At 29.5% G+C, this 24195-nt stretch overlaps 1 protein-coding gene and 2 long non-coding RNA genes across 4 annotated transcripts; 1 reads left to right on the plus strand and 2 right to left on the minus strand.

The window, feature by feature from the left end:
• Positions 1-843: 843 nt before the first annotated feature.
• On the minus strand, positions 844-4803 carry LOC112285745 (uncharacterized). The gene is made up of 7 exons (XM_024526831.2): positions 4392-4803; positions 3643-4094; positions 2945-3228; positions 2361-2591; positions 2094-2234; positions 1625-1825; positions 844-1464 (listed from the first exon to the last, which is right to left on the minus strand). The coding sequence occupies exons 1-7, from the start codon at positions 4559-4561 to the stop codon at positions 1174-1176; spliced, it is 1770 nt and encodes a 589-aa protein (XP_024382599.1). The 5' UTR covers positions 4562-4803; the 3' UTR covers positions 844-1173.
• Positions 4804-5272: 469 nt separating this feature from the next.
• Positions 5273-5993, plus strand: LOC149989962 (uncharacterized). The gene is made up of 2 exons (XR_016502272.1): positions 5273-5486; positions 5641-5993. It is a non-coding gene; the product is annotated as an uncharacterized LOC149989962 (long non-coding RNA).
• A 14758-nt stretch (positions 5994-20751) lies between these two features.
• LOC141046270 (uncharacterized) lies at positions 20752-23660 on the minus strand. 2 transcript variants are annotated; one of them, XR_012219070.2, is made up of 4 exons: positions 22015-23660; positions 21733-21870; positions 21250-21346; positions 20752-21006 (listed from the first exon to the last, which is right to left on the minus strand). It is a non-coding gene; the product is annotated as an uncharacterized LOC141046270 (long non-coding RNA). The 2 variants fall into 2 exon arrangements; XR_016505778.1 differs by lacking the exons at positions 20752-21006; positions 21250-21346 and having other exon boundaries at positions 21672-21870.
• Positions 23661-24195: the final 535 nt, after the last annotated feature.

The following is a 24195-nucleotide window of genomic DNA, read 5'->3' on the forward strand; positions in this document are numbered from 1 at the left end:
CTGGACAATTTGGACCCAATCTTAGTCCTCCTCCATGTACCTATACAGTTACCAGTCATAGACTTAGGTGAGCGGGTTGAGAAACAAAGGGCGTGGATTGATCTTGTCTGTTGGTTTAGACTTTCTCAACATATTACATCACTGTCATAATTGTGCTGTGCACCAGTTTTATGACATGAAAGGGAGGCCAACCCTTTGCTGCTCTATGCAGCTCCCTGCAACATAGTACCGTGATCTTCAAGTACAGTTTTTCTCATCATCTGTGCAATGAATTAGCAAGTTGCACCTGAACACCGCATTTAACCTAATTACCTACATGAAGCGAAATGAATGATCGCTGCTTATGCTACAGTTGCCAAGTTTCACCTGGTCGACACATCGTGTCTTATTTTTAGGATGAATAGAAAATTTAAATGGCTCTTTGCGTAAGTATATTTTAATAAATTCTAAATCTTCAACCTAGAATACTTTTGTACGCATATATATATATATATATATATATATATATATGTGTATATGTATCAAATAAAAAAATAAATCTCATCCCCTTAATCATACACTTCTTCCAATATTTCAAGAACTCTCAGCAATGGCTTGCTTGTTAGTAATTAATCAGAAAATTTGTGGTAACTACGTGACAGCCATATCTATAGATATGCACGGATGACAAGCAGATGAAGTAGAAATATCAAATGTTACTCTCCTCACAGTCTGTGCAGCACATCCATGGATTCAAGGAGCTTCAGGTCATGCATACAATTCTCTCCTAAGATGTGGAGCTCAGCTCCACAGCAATGCAGCCATCTCTCACACATTTATGCCTTCAAAGAGGAAGGGAAGTAGTTTCTTGAACAGTGTTTGAATGCCCTCTACTTTTCTTATTGTGAATGTTGAGCAGATTACAATTACTAGGAAAAAAGAAAAGAGAAGAAAATATATCTATATCTCTATATATATATACAACATAAACACGTAAAAAACGTACTGCATTAAAACAGCCCCGAAAAATGGATATTTCTTTCTCTGTTGTCACGAAGGCAGCTAGCGGTGATACTGAGGCATGAATGATGAACACAGCCTTGACAGCCTTAAAGATTGAACGTAACAGTTCAAGCTTTATTGAATGTTAACTATTTGCAGATTTGTGTGCATTGCCATTGGAATGATGATCCATTAGCCATCTTTCACGTCTAAGTACTCCCGTAGAACCCCATTCCGACTTGGCTGCCTCAGCTTGCGCATTGCTTTAGCCTCTATTTGCCTTATTCTCTCCCGAGTCACTTTAAAGAGTGTCCCAATTTCTTCTAAAGTCCTCGACTGGCCATCGTCCAGTCCAAAACGCAGTCTGAGGACTTCTCTTTCCCTTGGATTGAGAGTGCATAGAACACCATCTACATCTTGTTTCAGGACTTGCCTTATGAGATCATCCTCAGGTGATTCAACGTCTTTGTCAGCGATCATTTCCTACAGTATCAAAGGCTCCAAATCAGATCTGTGGCCAAAACCAGAAACTTACGTGATAAAAAGGCAATAGTGAACGAGCACTACAGAATTCAGCTACCATCAACTATCATTCTTAGGTAGCTAGAAGTTAATAAATAACAATACTGTCTTGAAAACTTACCCCTATTGACTGATCCTTTTCTTTGCCAATAAGCCGATCCATCGAACTTGGGGTTTTAGCTGACTTCACTATGAATTTCAATTTCTCTACACTCATACCAACCAGTTCAGCAACTTCTTCGTCACGTGGCTGCCGCCCATGCTCCTGAATCAGCATCTTCTTGGCCTTATTGATACGAGATATAACTTCGTATAAATGAATCTGCCAGAACAATGGCCAAACACAGATCAGTCTTCAGATAGCTGCACAAAATCAGGCTGTACACAGTAGTAAATGAATAACTTCAAAAAGTTTAAAACGTGCTCATTTCAGTGGGAACATATACAAGGCTGAGCTCATTTATTTATTCATCTAGTTATGGATGATCGTATCGTTGCAAACTGCGAACTCAAAAAACCCAACCCTATACCAAATGCGGTACACTCTCTGGGATTACTCTACATACTAACTGAGTAACAAAATAACTCACTGGTAAACGAATGATCCTAGATTGATCCGCAATTGCCCGTGTTACAGCCTGCCTAATCCACCAATGTGCATAAGTACTGAACTTGAACCCTTTGTCCGGGTCAAATTTCTCGGCTCCCCTAATCAAGCCCATGCTCCCTTCCTGTTTCAACAAAGAAAATGACATTTGTATGAGCTCTGTCAGATATGACAAAGCAATAAAACAAACTGCCGCTTGGAATTAGGAAATTTGGTTCAAAGGAACGCATAAAAACCGTTTAAAACGAACCTGAATTAAATCAGGAAGAGTCATGCCCCGGCCTTGATAGTTTTTGACAATCGATACAACCAACCGCAAATTCGAGTTCACCATTTTATCCTTCGAATATCGGCCCTCCTTAACTCGCAATTCAAATGCATTCTGCTCCATCCCTACAGCTCGACTCCATTCACCAATGCTGGGCTCCCTTCCTATCTCTCGCTGTAAATCACTTTTTACTTTCTCCAGCACAAGAAGATCCTGAGTACAGAACAGAGAACAGACGAGGTTCAGAAAAAAATTCATGTGCATGGGACTTTGACATATTATGTAATAGAATACTCTCTCCCAGGTATCCAGAAAAGAACACAACTCTTGAGAACCAGATAATGAAAACATGCAATCTTCAAACATGAAGAATTCAAGTTGCTGTAATGATCCGTGTATTGCGATAGCTGAAAAAAGATCGCTGGAATCTACGTTTAATGACGAGGAAAATGGCTACTGCCTTTCAGAGCTTCTAATACAACCTTTAAACAGGTCCGAACAATAAAACTCGTCAAAGTTTCAACATATTGTGAAGTTGACGAAGCACATTAACAAGAAACCCTTGCCTGGATTTTTCGAGAAAGAGCAACTTCCTCCGATGCTGTGAGCAACTTGGTTTTTCCAATATCGCGCAAATATGCACGAACCGGGTCTGTAGGTTCCTGCGAGATCTGGGGTTTCTTGGGCCTAGGCGCAGGAGGCGCAGAAGCAAGAGCAGTTGCTAACTTCTCCGCCTTTTCCAACGCACGCTCGCGCTTCTTTCGTCTCTCTCCTTTACGCTTCGATTTCACTGCGACATTAGAAACCTTGGTTGGGGGCAACACATCTAGAGTCTCCGCATTTTCGGAACCTGCAAGTCAGAGATTGTTTCAGAATAAGTTAATTAACGAACCCCTGCAAGTACTGTTTTATTGAAGAGATCCCTGCTTGGGCTTACATGCATTCTGACACATCATTAACAGACAGAACATATACTAAACAGGCTAAACCTAGCCGTCTGCCGTTGGGGTTAAAGGAATTGATGAAAAACACCCAGCATAGGCTTTCGAAATTAGATCACACATGGGAACTCCTTGAAACTCTTCACCACAAGAATAATTTCAATAACAATAACATTAAAGTTGAGAGCCAACTTAACCAGAAAAAGAGAGAGAGAGAGAGAGAGAGAGAGAGAGAATGCACAAATGCACACACACACTTGAAATGAAATACAGAGAATGACGAGGTGGTGTAATGTAGAGAATACTGAGGCTGTAACTAGTACCTGGATTTGCCACTACCGAAGAGGTACCCTCTGCCTCGCCAACAAGAGTGGATACATCTTCCAACAACAATTCTAATTTCTGAACATAGCTCTGCTCTGCTTCTAGCATTGCAGCCTCGGCATGATAATCCTCCCGAAAAGTCTGCTCCATATCATTCAACCTAGCCCTCTCCAACCTCAGCAAATCGAATTCCGACGGGAATTCGTCGTTCTCCACTTTCATCGCATCTGCGTATGAGGAAGCAGCCCTGGCAGCCTTCACAGCTTCCAATGCTAACGCCATCGCTTCTTCGGCATCATGACATGAAACTTCTTCTTCGCTACTGAGCCAGCTCTCAGTCACTAAAACATCATCCACTTTTAGAGCTCGACTATGCACTGAACTTCGGACGGGATACACTGACAATGACAAAAGCGCTTCACACCTCGACAGCGCCGACTGAAGCTTAATCCTGGAAAAACAACAATGCCGACACTCCATAAGCATTTGTACCAGAACTCAAACCAGCACAATTCCAGTACAAATAACAAGTTAACATCCAAGATCGCACATTCGTGTGGAACCCTACACAATTCTCCGGACTCCACAAAAACCTCAGGGACAGCACTTTCACAGGCGCAACATCCAACTCCAAAACCCTGCGAGTCACCCCTTCACAAAGCTACGAAAAGCAGCATTCCAACCGCTCCAGAACTACCAATTTCACCACGGAACACTGCCACCCGAAGCCAAGCAGTCGAAAACTAACCGCATGGACGCAATCTTTCGCTGGCTCGCCCTCGTCGACCTCATTGCACACTCCACGCCACTGTCGCTCCTCCCGCTGCAAGAGCTGACATTACCATCCTGCCCTCTGTGCCCCAACCCTCCTCTGCTTTCCAAGGCAACCACGCCCCAGGCCGACGACAATGCCGCCATCGCCAAATCCAAATTGCTCCTCCCAATCCCCCAAAACTACATGCTACCACCAAGAATTATATCTCCCGCTACAAGAACGCTCTCCACCTGCGTCAGAGCTCTTCTACAGCTTATTCAATTGACGGAGAAGCTCCACGAGCAATGACACGCAGGTTAAAGACGTAGGTTCATCGCCGAAAGCAGCAGAAGCAGCAGCAAACAAGTGAGAAGCAAAAGCACGGCGAGCTTCAAACTAGAGCACCGGAGTGAGTTCATCAGCCTCGGGGGGAGGAGGTAGGGATGAACCCCCCCCCCCCCCCCGCCCCCCACCGATTCAGATAAGCCTCAACTTGTAGATCTTTGAAATGTACAGTTATAGTACATATACAGAGGATGAACCAAAGAGAAGAGGAATTCGTAGACTCTCACGTGGCATGACGATTCTCCTGATTCTGAAGGAGGTCCACGTCATCGTGTAATTTACGGTGTTCACACTGGCATGTTGGTGCTTCAGCGGTTTTTTCTTTTTCTCGGCCCTAATCTTTTCCTTATCCAAATCGGTTCCCAATGACGTGTGAACGACCGTTCTCAGTTGATATCCGACCGAGAACAAGTTCGCAAGCACCCAAATTTGGTGAGCCACAAATCATAGCAATCAAACCACATTTACTAGAATATTTACTAGTTACTAGAATGTTTTTCTAGAGAAGTTTATCAGAAGCTGTTCAATTTAATTCTCTTCGTAACAAATCAATAGGGTAAAGACGAAACGACGTGTGAGAAATCAGAGCTAGTAAACGTTGTTTTTTTGGTGTAGAACCGGATGTTGATGAGGAAGGTGTTACTGTGGAGAGATTTTCCAAGTCCGTGAGACCCGGGAATTCCATTGCAATAGGGTGTGTGCGCATGGCGGAAGCAGAGGAGATTGCACAACCAACCAAGAAGGGTAATACACAGAGCAAGCAAAATGCAGTCAAGGAGGGTGGTGTTTTGATCTTGTGGGTTTCCTTGAAGAAAGAAAGGATTGAAGACTGATGCGTTTTAAACATTTGCCCGTGAAATGTATAAAGCACTGACAGATCTGAAGCAACTGATTGCAGAGCGTGAGGCGGAGCTTGTTGGGTTTGCTAATGAGGACGTATACATGGGAATGCATCGAAGTCCAGGACACTACGCCGATATCTACGAGTGGGCACTAGGTGCACGATTCCGCTCTGTTTTGGGAGACTTGAACAATTGGGAGCATAGGAAGCATTTTGCTCGTGTGGGTTATTTCGGCAGGGATGACCTCAATTATTTCATAATACTACATATTTTAAATCTTTGGTAATTTTGTTAAAAACATATTGTTGTTAAAAGTTGTATTTATTACATGTTGACTAAAAACAACAATTTTTTTTGAATGCCTTTCTTAGGCATTCTTTATTTGTTTCAAAAAAGTAAAGATAATGTTGCATACAATCAATAACAAACTATTTTTTTTTTTAAGCTTGAAGTAATTACATGTTTAAGCTGCACAATGAACAATTACTTCTTATTCCATATTATTTTAATGGTATCTGTTCTTATCAATCATCACAAAATTCTTTTAAAAAAAAATTAAAAAATTATCTAACAAAATTTTATTCAAAAGCTTATATATTTTAAAAAATCAAATACAATTATATGTTTTTTTTAAAGAAAAATATGATTTTATTTAATATAAAAGATATTTAGAATTTATTTTAAAAGAGTTTTGCTTGCTTAAAATGTAGAAAGCAAACAACATATTTATATAATCTTGTAATATTTGCTCTTAAGAAAAGATTCTAATTTATCAATCTGATATGATTTTTTGATTATTGTCTATTCTAAATCAAATATATTTCATTTTTCTAATGCATCTTATTCCCCATCTATAAATATTAAATCTTTACACCTCTATTTTTGCAATATCAGGTTTCTTGACCAAAATGACATATCTTGTATTTTATTTAAAGTTTATTACAAATATAGATATAAATAAAATATTTTTAATAATTTTTTAATATTATAAAATTCTAATAAATTATTTTAAAATCAGTATTATAATTTTTATTAATTTTTTTAAGAATATTTTTTTGAAAAATTAATTTCAAAAATCAAATTAATTTTAACTTTATATCTTCAAATTGTAATAAAAAATAAATATTTAAATCAATTAGTAGATAATAATTTTTAATATATCATCAACAATCATTAAAAAATTAATGAATATATTTATGTTGACATACTTTTATTTATTAACATAGAAATTCTTCTATTCAACTAATATTAATTTTGCAAATTATTATTAAAATCCTAAATTTGATATTTTATTAATTGTTTCAAAATTAATAAGATTGCAATAAAAGATGTGATTAGCAAAAAATAAAAGCTTTAAATAATAAAAAAAATATATAACTAAAAGAAGTTTAAAAAGGACAAAAAATATAAATAATTATAGAAAAACTTCTATTCAATTATAGAATTATTTAATTATAATAATGATGGTTGTGTTTTTTAGATCAATCAAAATTGTAAGTAATTCATCTTATAATTTACTATATAAGATATTTTTTCTAAATAATGTAAGTTTCTTGGCTAAATCTGGATTTTAGAAGGATAATATAATTGCACAAGTTTTGATTGCCTATCATTCTTTTGTACTCTGTTGTTGTTTTTTGTATTCTATTAGTTTGATTATGTTGTTTAAAAAACATAAACTTAGTAACTATTTAACAAACATGACTTTGTACAAACTTGAATTAGAATCTATATTATAATAATAATAATAATAATAATAATAATAATAATAATAATAATTTTGTGAAGAAAAAAATACACCTTAAAGAGCAATTTAGACCAAAAGTAGTGATATATATATAAATTTGATGGAAATTTCATAAATATATTCTAAATATAGGTACATAAGAAAAAAGAATATAATAATAATTTTAATTACAAAAAATAATAATTTTTGTAAGATTAACTCTCTACAATAGTTGATTGTAAAATACTAGAATAATAAAAATTTTAAAGTCTTATTATCTTTCCAAAGTTTGAACAAACAAAAAATACTACAAGAATCAAATATTATTATATAAAAAAATAAGAAAAAAACATTCAATTGATTATGTGGTGAAGATTATATATTCAAAAACAAAATCCTATTCAAAAACAAATAAAGAAATTAAAATTGCTATTACAACTTGCAATGGCATAGAATACAAAGTCATCCCTTCTTCTCTCTATTTTGGTAAATCCAAAAGATTAATTGTATCTAGTTGAACATTAATATTATATGAATTTTTTTTTCATCATCTCTTTGCAATTCTTAGACATTCTATTTGATGGAGCCTACTTTTATATAAAAATGAAGCAAAGACAAAATGCAAAGGAATTAATAAAATTCAGTCCAACAACAATGCTTAGCTCCCCATATCTTGTACCATTCTATTATTAAGCTTTTGTGTTTATCAAGTCAATTTTTGTAGTTGTAGAAAATATAGAAATTTCTATAATATTATATATATATATATATATATATATATATAATTAACATGCTTCATCATAAAATAAAGATGATGCTCTTTTAGAAGAGTCACAATCTTAGACATAATTCTATCTAAAGATCTAATTATTATAATACTAGTGTATTGTATTGATACTCATAAATGTATCATGCACTTCTTTTAATATATTAGCTTAATTGTTAATATGTTTTCATCCATCTACTTAAGCAATCTTTATTATCTTTTTAAGATTTAGAGTCTTGTTATAATCCTGTGTTATTTTTGTTGTATTTTAGAGCTCTAAAACATGTTGTTACTACTTTGTGCATTCTTTGTTGTGATTTGAAGCTTTGCAAGGTATTGTTGCTATTTTTTATTTTTTTATTTTTTTAATTTAAGATTTAGAGTTTTACAATATGTTGTTTCTCCCTTGTGCTTTATTTGATATAATCTAGGATTCTGCAATGTGTATTTGTTGCTTTGTACTCTCTTTGTTGTAATTTGGAGCTTTGAAATGTACTGTTGTTGTCTTTTTCTTTGTTATAGAACTTTGAGTAGTATTTTTTTTTTAAGATGATATAAATTATAAGCAAATATATCTTATAAGAATCTTGGTCAAGTTTATTGTTGATGTTTTGTAGAGTTGATTTATTGAAATATTTTATAAAGGTAATAATAATACTTAAACATAAGCTTTTTAATGAAATATGACAAGCTATAGTTTTTGTAGATCTTGACTTTTGTTGTGACCAAGTTGATAAAGCATCTTTATTTTTTAAATTTTATGATTAAAATTTTAAAATAAATAATATTGGTAGTATATTTGAAGTGTTTTTTTATTTTTTTTATGTAGGATTTATCTTTATTGTCAATCATTATATTTAAAGTAGAATTTGTTCAAATATTTTTATTGTTTGTATTTGTTATGAAATAAGAGAGATTTTTTTCTACAAAGTTGTTATTTAGACTTGTTCAAGTGTATTAAATTATATTTCAAATAAATTTGATTAATTATATTTATTAAAGAATTCACATTTTGATAGATTTTGGATAAAAAATCTTGATGATTGATATGTCTTCTAATCTAAGGCATATCAAAGTGTGAATAGATTTTGATGGCTTGGATAGAAGAGTTTAGAAAAAGATCATAAAATTGATCAAATGTAGAACAACATCAATAAATGCAATGCTAAAAATTTCTTTTATAAAAGTAAAAATGATAGGTATAATAATGATTTGTATAAGTCATTAAAGCTTAAATTTAAGGAGTTGAATAGTCTTGAGGTTTAAGTATTAAATACATATCTTATATATATATATATATATATATATATATATATATACATATATATATTTGAGATAAAGATTTGGTTGAAATATCAATAATCATGTCTAAGTTTGAAATATATTTTAATGGAACTTCTTATTATTATATTTTTTTTAGTAAACTAATTATAAAAATTAATATGATTAGTGCATAAATAATACTTAAGATTTTTACTTAGAGTAATAGGACTTTGGTTTTTTTAATAAATAATAGTAGGAGTAGATTGTAGAAATCTTAATTTGAATAATAATTTACAAAGCTAAACTAATTTAGTTGTAGCTTTAGGAAGAGCCATATTCTTTCTTTATATGAATGATAATGCAATATTTTATCGTTATTTTCTTTCTTCCACAAAACCAATGCCTTGCTAAAAGAAATGAATTGAACTATAAGTATTCCTATTGCTTGATCAATCTTCATTAGAGAAATTGTAGACAACATTGCATATAGTTAATAGTTGGTATTTTATTCCAAAGCGACATGTTTTTTTAATACATCTTATAGTTTGTTTTATAGTTGAATTTTAGATATACTAAGACTAAAAAATATTTATTTAATTTTTCTAATAATATATGTACAATCTAATCTATAATTAATATAAATATATATTTAGATTTTAATTAATTAAAAATATATAAATCTTATTATTAAATTCTATTCCTCAAGAATAAAAGGACATTTTTTTTTTAATTCAATAACATGTGTGATTATATTGATGTACAAATATGGTTGTAATTTTTAATTTTATGTTTGTTGAGTTTAGAAAGTAATTACTTATTTGATGTAAAATACTTCAATTGTATTCTTTGTTTTGCTTAATAGCATTATTAAGTGTGTAATAGATTTTTTCTTCATTTTTCATATCAATTTGTTTTAAAGAATGTCTCTAAGAAGTTGAATGAATAGTAATTTTTTGTTAATAAGAATATAGTTGTTTATGTAGACTATTAAGATGGTAAATCTTTTATTATTTTTTCTTTTCATATAAATATTTTCATCAATTTTTAATCTCAAAAATCCATGAAAAAATAAGAATTAGTCAATAAATTAATATTAATTTTAATTTATTTTTTGAATCCATATAAGGATTTGAATAGTAATAAAATTTGCTTAGGATTTAGTTTTTATGATAAATACATAGTTTATAAATAATACTTTGATCCTTTTTGTAGTTTCATATAAATTTCTTCATCTAAATATCCATACAAAAACATTGTTTTTACATCTAATTAATGAAGTTCTAAATTATATTGTGTAGCTAATGCTAGTAATAATTTTATGGAATTGAGTTTGAACTATAGAAGAAAAGATTCTTGCATAGTCTATATCTTGTACTTATATAAAATTTATAGCTACTAGTTGGATCTTATATTTTTCTATGGTGCCTTAAACATGAATTTTTATGATTTTCTATAGTTTTTAAAGTATCTTGTGATAAATTCACTTGCATAGATAAAGCTTGCTGATTAGAATCAATAGGTTGAGATGGAGATTAATTAAATAGAAGTAAAGGTATTTGTAGATCTTTAGGAACAATTAACAGATTGAGATATATTAATTCTTCTTTATCTTTTTATTTGTCAACCTCTTCTTCAATATGGGTAGTTTCTAACATTTTGAGATATAAAAACCATTATTAAAAGAATTTATAAGATGATATCTCTAGATTTTTTACTATAGCCTAAGAAATAACTGCAATAAAATGTGAGCCTAACTTTAGTCTTGTCTCTTTTTAAACTACAATATAGACTTTTTTTGTAAAAATTCGAAGGTAGAATAAATTTATTTTTTTACAAAACCATGTTTAAGGAGATATTTTGTTTACCAAAATTGATTTTCTAGGATTCCTATTTTAAAGATATTTTTTTTATAAAAAGAATTTTTTTTCCAAAAGCTTTTTAATAATTTAGTATGTGATATCATGGCTAAGTTTGCCATCATTAAAGTCTATTTTTTTATTCAAAAATTCCATTTTATTGTAATAAGAATACTATAGTTAATTCTTTCTAATTCCTCCTTTGACACAAAACTTAAATTTTTTGTCAAATACATATTTTTCTCCACAATCTATCTTTAATATCTTAATTTTTTGATTATAATAGATATATATATATATATATATATATATATATATATATATATTTTGAAACAAAAATTATTTTGATTTGTATTGAATTAAATATACATAACAATATATGGATAAGTTATCTATAAATCATATGAAGTAGTAACAATTAGAATAGGTTCCAACTTATATTAGATTGTACATATCCAATTGCGTTGAATTTAAGACTTTTTGAGCTCTTTATGGCCCTCCTTTAAAGAGTTTGTATTTGAGTTGTTTTTATTTAATATAAGGTATGTACAAAGTTGCTCCTTAAATATCAAAATAATAAATTTTTTATGCCATTAATTGAATTTTTTTAATCTATGCTAATTGATATGTCTAAGTTTAAGATGCAATAATTCAATAATAATTTTTATTCTACAATTTTAAATTATATGCCTAAGTTTCTTAAAACATAATATTTGTAGTATTAAAAAAATCTTTTTTTAGATAAAAATTACTTTTAACTTTTTAATTTGAATTTGAATTTAAATTTAAAGATCTTTTAAAGTTCTTGTAAAGTAGGATTTATTTCCAATTCTAGAATATTTACTTCATATATAAAATATTAATTTTTTTTTGATTTAAGATTCATATTTTATTATCAATTTTTTTTTGTATCAAGTTTATTATTTAAATTTATAAAATTATATCTTGTTGTCTTTTGTGGAATCAAATTAAAATATTATAATTAAAAAAAGGCTTATAATTATGATCAATGTTGCTTTATCATCTACAAATTATAATCTTATTGCTAATATTTGGTGGATTTTTGAAATAAAATTATAAATGATTTTAAGAAACTTTAATTATTTTTTATTTAAAAATATATATTTTTTTATTTAAAATTATATATTATTTTTTTTAAAATAAATTTTTGCTACTACATTTTGTAATTCAATTATATATTTTTAAAATTTATTTTATACTTAATATGAAGTTTGAATTGATTGAATATATAGAGAAATATTATTTTCAAGACAATCATTACTAATAGTTAAAGAAACAACATATTTCTATATTTCTAATTGATTATACTTTCTATTCTTTTAATATGTGAAGTTAGAGTTCTAGCAATTATTTGAATTAGAATTGGTTTCACCAATTTTTACCACTCAATAGAGATTATAATATTTTTACTTTATAAATTAATATAATTTAATATTTTTATATATTAAAATAAAAACCATTAAACTTAGAAATATAACTGATATTTATTTTGTGAAGAAATTTTATTTTATCTGATTTTATTAAAGAATAAATTTTAAATAATTCTATAGAATATAAAAATATGATAATAAAATATTGTTTCTTTTAATTTTAAGCATCATTTGATTATTTCTCATTTTTTTTAATATCATAGATGTTTAATAAATATAAGGCTTTTACTTTCAAATTGAAATTTTTATAAATATTCTTAATTCTATGTATTTAGCATGTTATATCTAGAGGTAAAAACTCTCTTTTTAATATTTTCAAACTTTTAAGAAAAAATTGAATAAAGATTTCATAGAAGACTATTGTCTCTATTGTGAAGTTTAATGAAGTCACTATAATTCTATTAGAACTTCATAGAAGATTTTAGATTTGCCCTAATATCATATAAAAATTATAGGAATTTATTTATTATATTGTATAAATAATCAATATGTTCATTGTATAATAAAGATTACTTTATTTTGAAAGAATCACACCTATATATCTATAGACATTATTCTAGAAAAAGACTCAATTATTATAATATTAGTGTACTATAGTAATAATCATAAATGTATCTAAAAATGGTTGGATTCTTCTCTATAGCTCGCATTGTGACAAAATTGTGGAACAAACAAATTAACAACTCGCCATGTCAAGGTTCATGTTTCTATTCTTTTTTGTTTTTTGATATTATTGTTGTTGTTTCTGCCTTGTTCCTTAGATTAAGGAAATTTAGCATTATAATTTGAGATTTTGTTTCTTTATGTTGTAGATTTTTTGGATGTTATCTTTTAATAAATTGGAATTGTAGATCTTCTTTTTTATTTGAGGCAATTGAATTTTAATGGTTTTAAAAATGAATGCTTTCTTGTTTATTCTCAATAAATATTTGCAAGAAAATTTTGCAAGTATGTGCTAATCAAAGATGCACTATTTCAATAAAAGACATAATGCATGTCAAAAAAGATACATTAGGATTTTCAATGATATGTTATTATTGAAAAATCTTAAGCTAATAAAAATAAATCTTTTCATGGTACTGATTTCAATGGTAAGAAAAGAAAAAAGAAAAAATTTAGATAATTTCCATCACAAAGATCCTATAATTTATGTTGTCACATTTTTTAGACTAAATGATAGAAATTTGCAATAAGTTAGCTCTTGATATGTAACTTAGAAGTAAGAGAATCATTGTTAGGATGCTATTCAAGTATTTATAAATTGAAAGTAGATACTTGCAATCACGTATGTTGCTTACAGATGGCCTAAATTGTTATATATTTATACCAGCTTGTCTCAACTTATTGTGTATTTGCCAATGCAAGTTCATTAGCTGTTATTGTTTGAGGCTATATAGGTCCAAGTATGGAATATTGATCAGGTGTGTTGTGTTGCATTGCTAAATGCTTTGATTCCTTCTTAGATCTTAATAAAAGTACTTTTAGTTTTTACATTGTATATATATAGAAACTTAAAAAAATCCATATTTTTTAATTATCTTAACAAAATATGCAATATAATGAGCATAATATAATTTATATTTATGTAAAAATTTAGTTATTATATTATTTATTTTTTAAAGCTTTGTTTGCATATACTCATTATCTTCTATAAATCTCTATTTTTGCTTTGAATATAAGTATGAAATCTTTGACATCATGAATATTTCTAGCACACAATGAAGTTGAATCAATTCAAATAAGACTTTCAATCTTGCGAGGGTTCAAATATTTGAGCCATTTGGAATACAAATTATAATACAATAGCTATATTAATAAGGTTTTGAACAAAATTTAAGATCATTTTTTATTTGTTGATAAATGTTGGCACATACTTTTAACCTATATATATATATATATATATATATATATATATATATATATATATATTTCAACTATGCTCATATCAACTAATATTATATAAATAATTTCTAAAACTAAAATTATTTACATAATATCTTAATAAAGTTATTATATATTTTTTGACAATTTATTATAAAAAAACTTGTTTAATTTTTTTTGAATTATTTAATATATTTATTTTTAGAAATCCATAAATTAAATTTACTTCTAACATATCAAAGTATCTAAAAAATAGCTAAGGTTGCCTATCTAAGACGATTTAAAATTTATCCCAAAAAATATAGTCTTTTCAATAATTTTGTATATTATATTATAAAATCACATAAAAATAATATATGAGACTATTTCAAAAATCCTTCAACTATATTATCACCAATTTTTAAACTTTCAATGTTAGTTACAAGTTCTAAAGCATTCAACTCTCTACCTTCAATGCAATCCAATGTCATAGACATACATATTTATCAAGATAAGAAATATCAAGCAGAAGATAAATATAAGTAGATTTGATATTATTTTATAGGAAAGCTTTTTAAAAGCTTTATAGATGAATATTTGACTTTATACATATTTTTAATTGATTGATAAGTTATAAACTTTGCTAATAAGTTAATCATGTCATGCATGTTTAGATAGCTCATGATACAAGCTAATAATGTGGTGTACATAAAAGAAATTTACTTTGCAAGTTAAGACATATGTCTTGTAAATTAGACATGTATTAGAGGTCCTATAAAATATTGCCACATAACTCTTAGTTGGATAGTATATATGAAAGCAACAGTGAAGTCTTCTTTACTTTTCTTAATGTCTTTATAGTCTTTACTCTTGTTTCAAGTCTTTCTAAACTTTTTTTCTTTGGCAATGGAAATTCTAGTTCAATATATTATCTTCTTTGAATAATTTTTTAGACTTTTTAAGTGACATAAGAATGTAATCAATTTTTTTTTCTTTGAGATTCATGTCCTTGATAGTTTGATAAGAATACTAACTTGTTATCTTTATTTGTATTAGAAGTGAATGGATTATTTCACTTCTATTGTTATATTTTAAAGGTTGTATACTACCTATCTTTAAAGTCATTTTTAGTTTTTTAACACTTATTGTTATTTTCAAAGAAGATGGACTACTCTTCTTTATAGAAAATTTTATTTAATATTAGAAGTTATAGATTACCTTTCTCTAATTTGATTTTTAGATTTGTTTGAATTATGTATAGAAGAAAAAATCATGGATACTACTCTTAGCATGAATGAGAATAGATTTTTAACTATTATAGATCTTTATAAGTTTGTCAATTCTTTTAGAATAGAAATCTTATGTATTTCTAACATCAACCATAGAGGTAGTATTCTGATGCCTATGGAAGAGGTCAACAATAAAATTCAAAATCTATACCAAAAAATTGTATAATTGAAAGAAGCAAGTGGATCAAACTCACAACTAAATCTAAAAAATCTTGCTATTCCAAGTAAGAAAGAAGTAAGGATAAGTATGCCTAAGAAGTTTAATGAAACAAGATAAATTTTTTAAAGATTTTTATAAGTAAAGCTCTATCTAAGGTTGCATCCTTCTCAATACCTTCATAAATTTATTTAAATTGAATTCATAAATGCACTTCTCTCTAAGAGCATTTTTTTTTAAAATCTTTGATGAAAAAATATTTATGTATTTTCTATAATTTAAATTAATTCTTAAAAATATTTATAATCACTTTTATAAAAAATAATTGAGATAGGAAAGTAGAGATCAAACTTATATTTTTATAATAAAGATCACGTTTAGTCATCATATATGCTGCAAAATTCCAAAATCTCACTTATTATATAAATTAAAATTAAAAATTCTTTATTAATTAATTTTTATATGGATTAAATAATAATGATAGATTTATTATTGATGATATTAAAAACAAGCTTATTAAAGCAATTTATTGCTCAAGCCATTGCATATAATAATTGATTCTTTAAAAGATGTCAAAAACAAAGATTTGATTGAAGAGGTACAAATCAAGCCATAGCAATAACCTCCAAGCTTACAAAATTTTATTCATGAAGACCAAAATCTATACAAATCGATATGGTATATTTCAAGTCTTTTATTGAGAAAAAAAAAATTCAATGCTATTAAGAAGAATTATGCTTATATTGTAGAGAACCTATGTATATTACTTAATATTATCTAAAAAAACAACGCAACCACAAAATGAAGAGCACAGTTGCTAAAGAAGATAATGAATCAAAAAAAAAAAAATTCTAGCTATAATAGGGATTATGTGGTTGAAATCTTACATAACACCTAATAAAGGTCATATTCTCTCTTTAGATCCTTCACTTTATTATAGAATAGAAATTTTTTTAGAATCAAAAAATCACAAAGTCTTTGCTTTACTAGATTCAAGAGCCTCAATTTGTTTTATGGACAAAGCCTTTGTTAAAAAACAAAAAATATCTTTTGTTAAAAAAATAAATCTATGCATGTAGAAATCATAGATGGTTGTTTGTTTTCCTTTGGAAATATTACATATAAAACAATTTCTTTAGATGTAACAACTAAAGATTATAATAATTTAGTAATATTTAATGTTATTAGATTTTCATCTAATTTAGTTATTTTAGGATTATTTTTGCTAAAGAAGTATAATCCTCAAATAGATTGGATTTCTTATAACCTTGGTTTTTCTTATAGTTTAGTCCAAAATGCTACTAATTGAGTAAAAATCTATTAATCCAATACAGTCAAATCCTTATTGATAGGTATAAGAACTTTTATGCATGCAACAAAAAAAAAAAACTTTTAATATATATTTTATACTTATTTTTGATAGAAAAAAGATTTCAAGTGGTATTCCAAGCCAATATGAAGATTATCAAGATATTTTTGAAAATTATGTATATATATATATATATATATATATATATTTAAAAGCATTTTTTCTATAATTATTCTATTGATCTTGAAGATAAAGTTCAACCACCATTTGGACCAATCTATAATTTATCACAAAACAAATTGACTGCATTAAAGGAGTATATTGACAAAAACTTGACTAAGTACTTTGTATGCCATTTTAAATGTTAAATAAGAGCTTTCATCTTATTTGAAAAGAAAAATGATGGATTTTTGCAGATGTATATGGGCTATCAAGCATTCAACAAGATCACCATCAAGAATATGTATCTTCTATCTTTGATTTTAAGACTTTTTTTCATTAATTTAATCAAATAAAGATTTATATAAAAATAGATATATAAAGAGTATATAAATTGATATGCATTAAAAAAAATATATAAATAGAGGACTACATTTCAAATCAAGTATGGGCATTTCAAATATAATGTAATGTCTTGTGAATTCACAAATGTATTAATTATATTCTAGCATCTAATGAATAATATCTTTTATAAATTTCTTGATAATTTTTTCATTTGTTATTTAGGTAATATTTTAATCTACTCCAAGAACATAAAAGAGTATAAATTTCATATTTGATGCATATTACATAAGTTTAGAGATGTAAGATTATATATCAATATAAAAAAGTTTATATTTTATACTACTCAAGTTGATTTCTTAGAATACATCATTTCAAATGATGGCATTATAATGTATCATAAAAAATTCTAAACTATCATGGATTGAAAGATTTCAAAAAAAACTAAAGATATTCAATATTTTTTACAATTTTCTAATTATTATTAAATCTTCTCTAAGAATATTTCTTAACTTGTAGCTTTTCTTACATGTCTAATATGTAAAGACAAACTTAAGTAGAGCAAAGAAGCTAAAGCATCTTTTGAAGCCTTAAAGGTAGTATTTATTTTTATACCAATCTTGTATTACAATAATTTTTTCAAATCATTTTTAATGGAAATAGATGCATCAAAATTTATTATATTATGATTTTTTTTGAAACATTCAAAAATCACATTGTACAAATATGTAATGTATGATTTATTCCCCTAAAATAAGGGGGGGGGGTGCACATTTAACAACACACCTTTCCAACCAAAAAAGAAAACTTTTTGAAAAGAAGTGCATATTACTCACATATGCAAATATATATACAAATATATATATATATATATATATATATATATATTGTCCAAGATGTACATTAATTCAATCCAAAGTGGGTAATCACAAGCTGGACATAAAAGCTTACCATCTTGCAGTTTGTATTTTTGTGTTAGAAGCCATTCCCTTGACCTCTTCCTTCTAGTACCTTCCATGGACCTGAGTCTGGAGACTTCCAGCTTGAAGAGGCCATGTCCTCATTTCCTGCAGGCCTCAGCTATTATCAGAGCATCCCCATCAGGCCACTGCAAAAGACCCGGTATACCGGAGCATGGGTGGGGATGCTCTTAACCCCACCAGGCCTGCTTAGCTGCTGATCTTGGATGAATGGATCCGTCCGTATTCGATGAGTTTAGTAAGTTCATCCGTTTTAAAGCATCTTCATTGAAAGTGGGCCATGTGGGGATCTTGCCTTGGAAATGGGCATTTGAGGAGGGAGTCATGGAAAAGTGGACATGGGAGCTTCGCCCATCATGTGGCCAGAAATCAATGCAATTTAGGGTTTCAGTATTTAATAGGAAAAAAAGTATGAGTAGCAGATCCTTGATTGTTGTGAGAATAAGACAAAGTGCAGAAGAGTAAGCAGGGGTAAAGTTTTTTTAAAATAAAATACAAAAAAAGAAATGTTGTAATAATTATAATTGAATAAGTAAGTAAATGAAAAATAAATACTTGGAAAGAACATGGATTGAATTGTTCCACCTTTTGAGGGAAACACAAGAGTGATTTTTAGCAATTTTTTGCTGAGGTGGTAGTTGAGCACTCCTCTGACTGAATGAAAGTTTCCTAACCTCTATCAAAGTTGGGGAGGATACTTGTAGGCAGTGGTGGAAGGAAAAGTTTGGAGAAATTAAAAATTAAAAATTAAAACCACAAAAACAAAAACAAAATGACTGACTTTACCAGAAAGGTGATTGATTTGAGAAAAGGGATTCTTTTTACCCTGTCTACCCCTTTTTGATTTTTCTGGGTCTCTTTGATTCTTTCATTCTTAGTGTTGTGTCTATGTGTAAAACAGATGATACATTCATGAGTTGCAAGTCAAATGGCTCAATCAAAATCTCACAAATTAAAAAAATCTGGCCAGGATTTTACTCCACAAGACTCAATAAAATTTTCCTTTATTCATTATAATTTTCATTCTTAAACTTGGTACATGAGGGGATTACTTGTTGGAAATGGTGTTTTTCCAGACATGAAAGAACAAGATACAGAATATATGTATATATATATATATATATATATGTGTGTGTGTGTGTGTGTGTGCACATACAATCATGTATACAGACACACATACAGTTATTGAAAATCACTTTATACATGATTGAATGATTGCAATCTGAATGTAGTCAATGACTGTAGTAGAACTCAGAATAAATCAAACAAATCTTCCAAAAGAGATGTGATTTTAAACAGGATATGTGATTCAAAACATTAACTAACTATTCACATTCACCATGTTGAGTTCCTACTAAAAGAACAAAATTTCAAATGCAATGATCAAACCTGCAGTCTCTTAATGTGAAGCATAGTAGAAGTGAACATATTATGACCTCAAGTTCCAAAAAAATATAATAAACATCTATCTATATGTATGTACATGTAGTCCAAGCAATAGTTGTTTGCGCTGAAGCTTCAAAATGGGCCACAAAGTATTGAGAGCTGGTGGAAGGGTCTTTTCAGATGGCTTGCCAAGTAGAATCATTATGGTAGCTAAAGGAGACATGTGGAACTTTAGGTAGGGATACTTTCTAATGAGGTTGTTTGAAAGCAATTTGTTGCAACATGTTTGAGCACCCACGAAAAAAAAATTAAAAAAAAAAAAAAAAAAACACAAAAACACAAAAACACAAAACAAAACAAAACAAAATAATCTGTTGAAGAAATGTTCACCCTATAGCCAATGGATATTTTTCATCCAGGTTTTTTCACAACCTGTGAAAGCCCTTCCTCTGATAATAGGAGGCAACTGATCATTTAATTAATAATAAATAAATAATAATAATAATAATAATAAACATTAATGGGATTTGTTGGTGTGGGTACAGCACATCTTGAGTTACCTCTTCTGGTACTGAAGACAAGGCAGCATGGTTTGACTTGAAACTTGTGACAGGAGTGTCAAATGATGCAGACACATATACATGTAGTGTGCTTGTGGGATTAAACTCTGCCCTATTCAATACACACACTCACACACACATGGAGAATGAGCAAGACAGACAGACAGACACACACACACACACACACACACACACCCTGAGAGAAGTTTGTTGTAGCCTTCAAATGAAGCAGGATTTGGGAGGGGGCACAGTATCCCATGCCTTTAAACCCCCCAAATGAGGCTTTTTGTAACCTCCGCCTTTCAGCATTGAAGTTGCCTGTGCAGTAGAGGCAGAGCATGCAATGTCAGTCAGTCTCAGGGTAAAGAAACCCCTTGGTTGCAGCACCCCCCCCCCTCTCCCCCCTGCCATGGAAAAACAGCAATAAAAACACACCACCCACATGAAACCCGAATTTGTCCAAACTGACATGTTGCAGTGGATGAGTTTTCAACAGCTTTCATTCTGGTGGGTGGGGTTGAAATATGCGGTTCATTCAGAATAGTTGATTGATGTACAGACCTTGTTGAAGAATTTCTGAGTGCTGTAGAAAAATGTAACCGACATTGGGGACTCATGACTTGAGGCTAGTCAACAGGAGGAGGAAAGTCTCAGGAATCTGGTTCACAAGGGTTTCACAATTTGAATCACTTTAATTTAAAAAAATAACTGAATTAGCATATTATGCAATGAAAAGGAAATTTTTACATAGGGAGTCAATGAGATGTGTGAATGAGATATGCATGAAGTCTTTGAAGCAGTTGACTTATTTATAATTAGTTTTAGGTGTGTTGACCCCTGAAATCACTTCTGGGAAGATGTACTGGGCTACATATTAAAATTGTTTTCTTAACAGAAAGGTAAGGTCCTTGTACCTTGCTACAAGCATTTGGGAACTTTACATTGCATAGATAGATATACTTATATATATAATACAAAACAACTTCATGGGTAACCATAGCACCTGAGATTCAATATATATTTATATTCTTTTATGAAGATTACCCATATAGTCAAAATAATAAATGTTGTAAAGGAGAAGTGAGGTTGATTCAAAAGCTTGAACCAGGAGGCCCAAAGTGATGATATTTATCTATTCCCATTGACATCTAAATGTGCATTTGCTCATACTTGCAGTCACCCCTGAAATCATCATGGGTCCATAAGTTTAATGGAATTTGGTGAAAATGATTATGAGAAGTTGAGTTTCAAAATCTGAAAGTGTATGTGTAAATGTATGTATATATATATATATATATATATATATTCATGAATTTGAAATCTTACATTGTGGCCAAGTTTATCTTTGAACACTAGCTCCAACAATTTTCTTTTCTTTTCAGAATTATCAAAATTGTAAGTGGTTTGAAACAAATTCCTTTTTTATTTTTATGTTTACTTCTTCCTCTTATCGTTGATTCCATCTGAGATCCACATGAGGGATGAAGAGAAGCCACAGGTCACAACCCCATTGGTGGAACAAGAACAAAAGATTCTTTTATTCCATTATTGTTCCCCACATGAAACAATGCAAAAATGCTTTGGGTCTGTACAACACATTGTGTGTTGACCTAAAAGGCCTTTTTAGAATGCAGGTGATATGAATAGGTAGAAGTAGATAAAAGTAGATTAATTTCAAAATATCTTCTAGAAAAGCTTCCTAGAAGTTCCATAGATGCTACTTTGATTTTACATGTGTTTATACTTGATTGATAAGTTAGAAACTTGGTCAACAAGTTAACCAAATGCCATGCATATTGGTAGCTTGTGGAACAAACTAAATATGTGGCACCTACATAGAAAACTTGCCTTATAAATTAAGATATGTGTTATGCAAAGTTAACACATTTTTAGACGTCCTATAGAACATCGCCATGTAGCTCCTACGTAGATAGTATATATAGAGGCAAGAGTGTAGCCTTCTTCACTCTAGTCAACTCCTTTCTTGCTTCTAGTCTAGTTGCAAGGATCTCTAGTTTTTTTTATCTTTTGGCAATAACCATTCCAGTTTCTTTCTTAATATACATATTTAGTTATTTCTATTTTTTTATCTTTCTTTGAAAAAAGTCTCACTTGTTAATTTATTTTTATCAAATTCTTGTCCTTGACAAATTGATAAGAGTGTACTTATAATATTAGAGCTTTGTCTAATCTTGATTAAAAGTAGATTATCCCTTTCTCTTCATAAGACATAAGCATATTAAAAGTTGTGGATTACCCTCTTTTAAACTAATATTATTCTTAGTATTTTCTTTGTTCTCAAGTCATCTCTTCTATTTGTCTTGAGCGATATTAGATATCTTTTTTTTTAAGTATTATCATGGCTGAACTTGCTGAAATGAAGAGTGCAATGGCACAAATACAAGAGCAATTGAGGAAGTTAATACTTACGATGCATCAACTTAATTTACCACTTTAATGAGCAATAAGATTGGTAGGAAGTGAAGATATAGAAATGATTGGAGCTGCTTCAACATCTACATCAAATCATGTTCCTTCTCCTATAGTCGAACACCCTTCTAGTGTTAGAGAACCAAGAATTGTCCTATTCGAGAAGTTTAATGGCACGAGATCAAAGTTTAGAGGATTTACCAATCAAGTATAACTTGTGATTAAACTTCAATCCCATAGTTATCCAACTTTAAGATCGCAAGTAAGATTCATTGATAGACTTCTTTCAGGTTCAATATTATCATGGTTTTCATCTTTTTTTGAACGACAAGATCCAATATTGGATAATCTGAAGGCTTTTTTGGTAGAGTTTTAATCCATGTATGGAAAACATGATGCAATTTGTGTTGCAACCAACAAGATTCATATTTTGCGATAAGGCAATCGATCAATAACATTGTATGCTTCACAATTTTGACAACTTGCAATTGATATCAAGTAGGATGATGCTGCACTTGTTTGTCAATTTTTCTATGCATTATAATATGAGGTAAAAAAATTAATGCTCAACTTACCTGATCCTCAAACATTGAAACAAGTAATTGACTTTGTTGTGAAGTATGACAATCATCTTTTTGAATTTTGATCTAAAAACCATACAAGTGGACATCAACATTACTATAATTCAATGGCAATACTAACATCTCTTCATCACGTACATTTGGAAGTAGAAGATATGTAAATTGATGAGATACATTTCAAACCTCTTATTGATCAAGAAAAGACTTGTAATCGTCAAGAAAGATTGAGCTTATATTAAGGATAATATAAGCACACTGCTCAACATTCCTCAAAGAAGCGATGCAAGCATAAAATAAGGAGTATGGCTATCAAAAAAGATAGTATGTTGGAAAACAAGTTTTTCCATTTATAATAGGGACCATACGGCTGGAACCTTGTACAACATCTAGTGAAGGTCCTATTTTCTCCTCAGAACCTTCTCTTTATTTTACGATAAATATTATTTTAGGATCTAAACATCACAAAGCCTCTACCTTGTTAGATTCAGGAGCCTTA

The sequence above is a fragment of the Physcomitrium patens genome, chromosome 1 (assembly GCF_059467195.1).
Source record: "Physcomitrium patens ecotype Gransden chromosome 1, ASM5946719v1, whole genome shotgun sequence".
NCBI lineage: Eukaryota > Viridiplantae > Streptophyta > Bryopsida > Funariales > Funariaceae > Physcomitrium > Physcomitrium patens.

What these genes read in the sequence shown, in the direction of transcription:
- LOC112285745 (XM_024526831.2), bottom strand. Translation starts at nt 4,561, where the DNA reads ATGGCGGCATTGTCGTCGGCCTGGGGCGTGGTTGCCTTGGAAAGCAGA. An exon ending in CTCTTTCTCGAAAAATCCAG is followed by an intron (nt 2,592 to 2,944) that starts GCAAGGGTTTCT and finishes TTCTGTACTCAG; the next exon opens with GATCTTCTTGTGCTGGAGAA. An exon ending in AAAAGGATCAGTCAATAGGG is followed by an intron (nt 1,465 to 1,624) that starts GTAAGTTTTCAA and finishes TTGATACTGTAG; the next exon opens with GAAATGATCGCTGACAAAGA.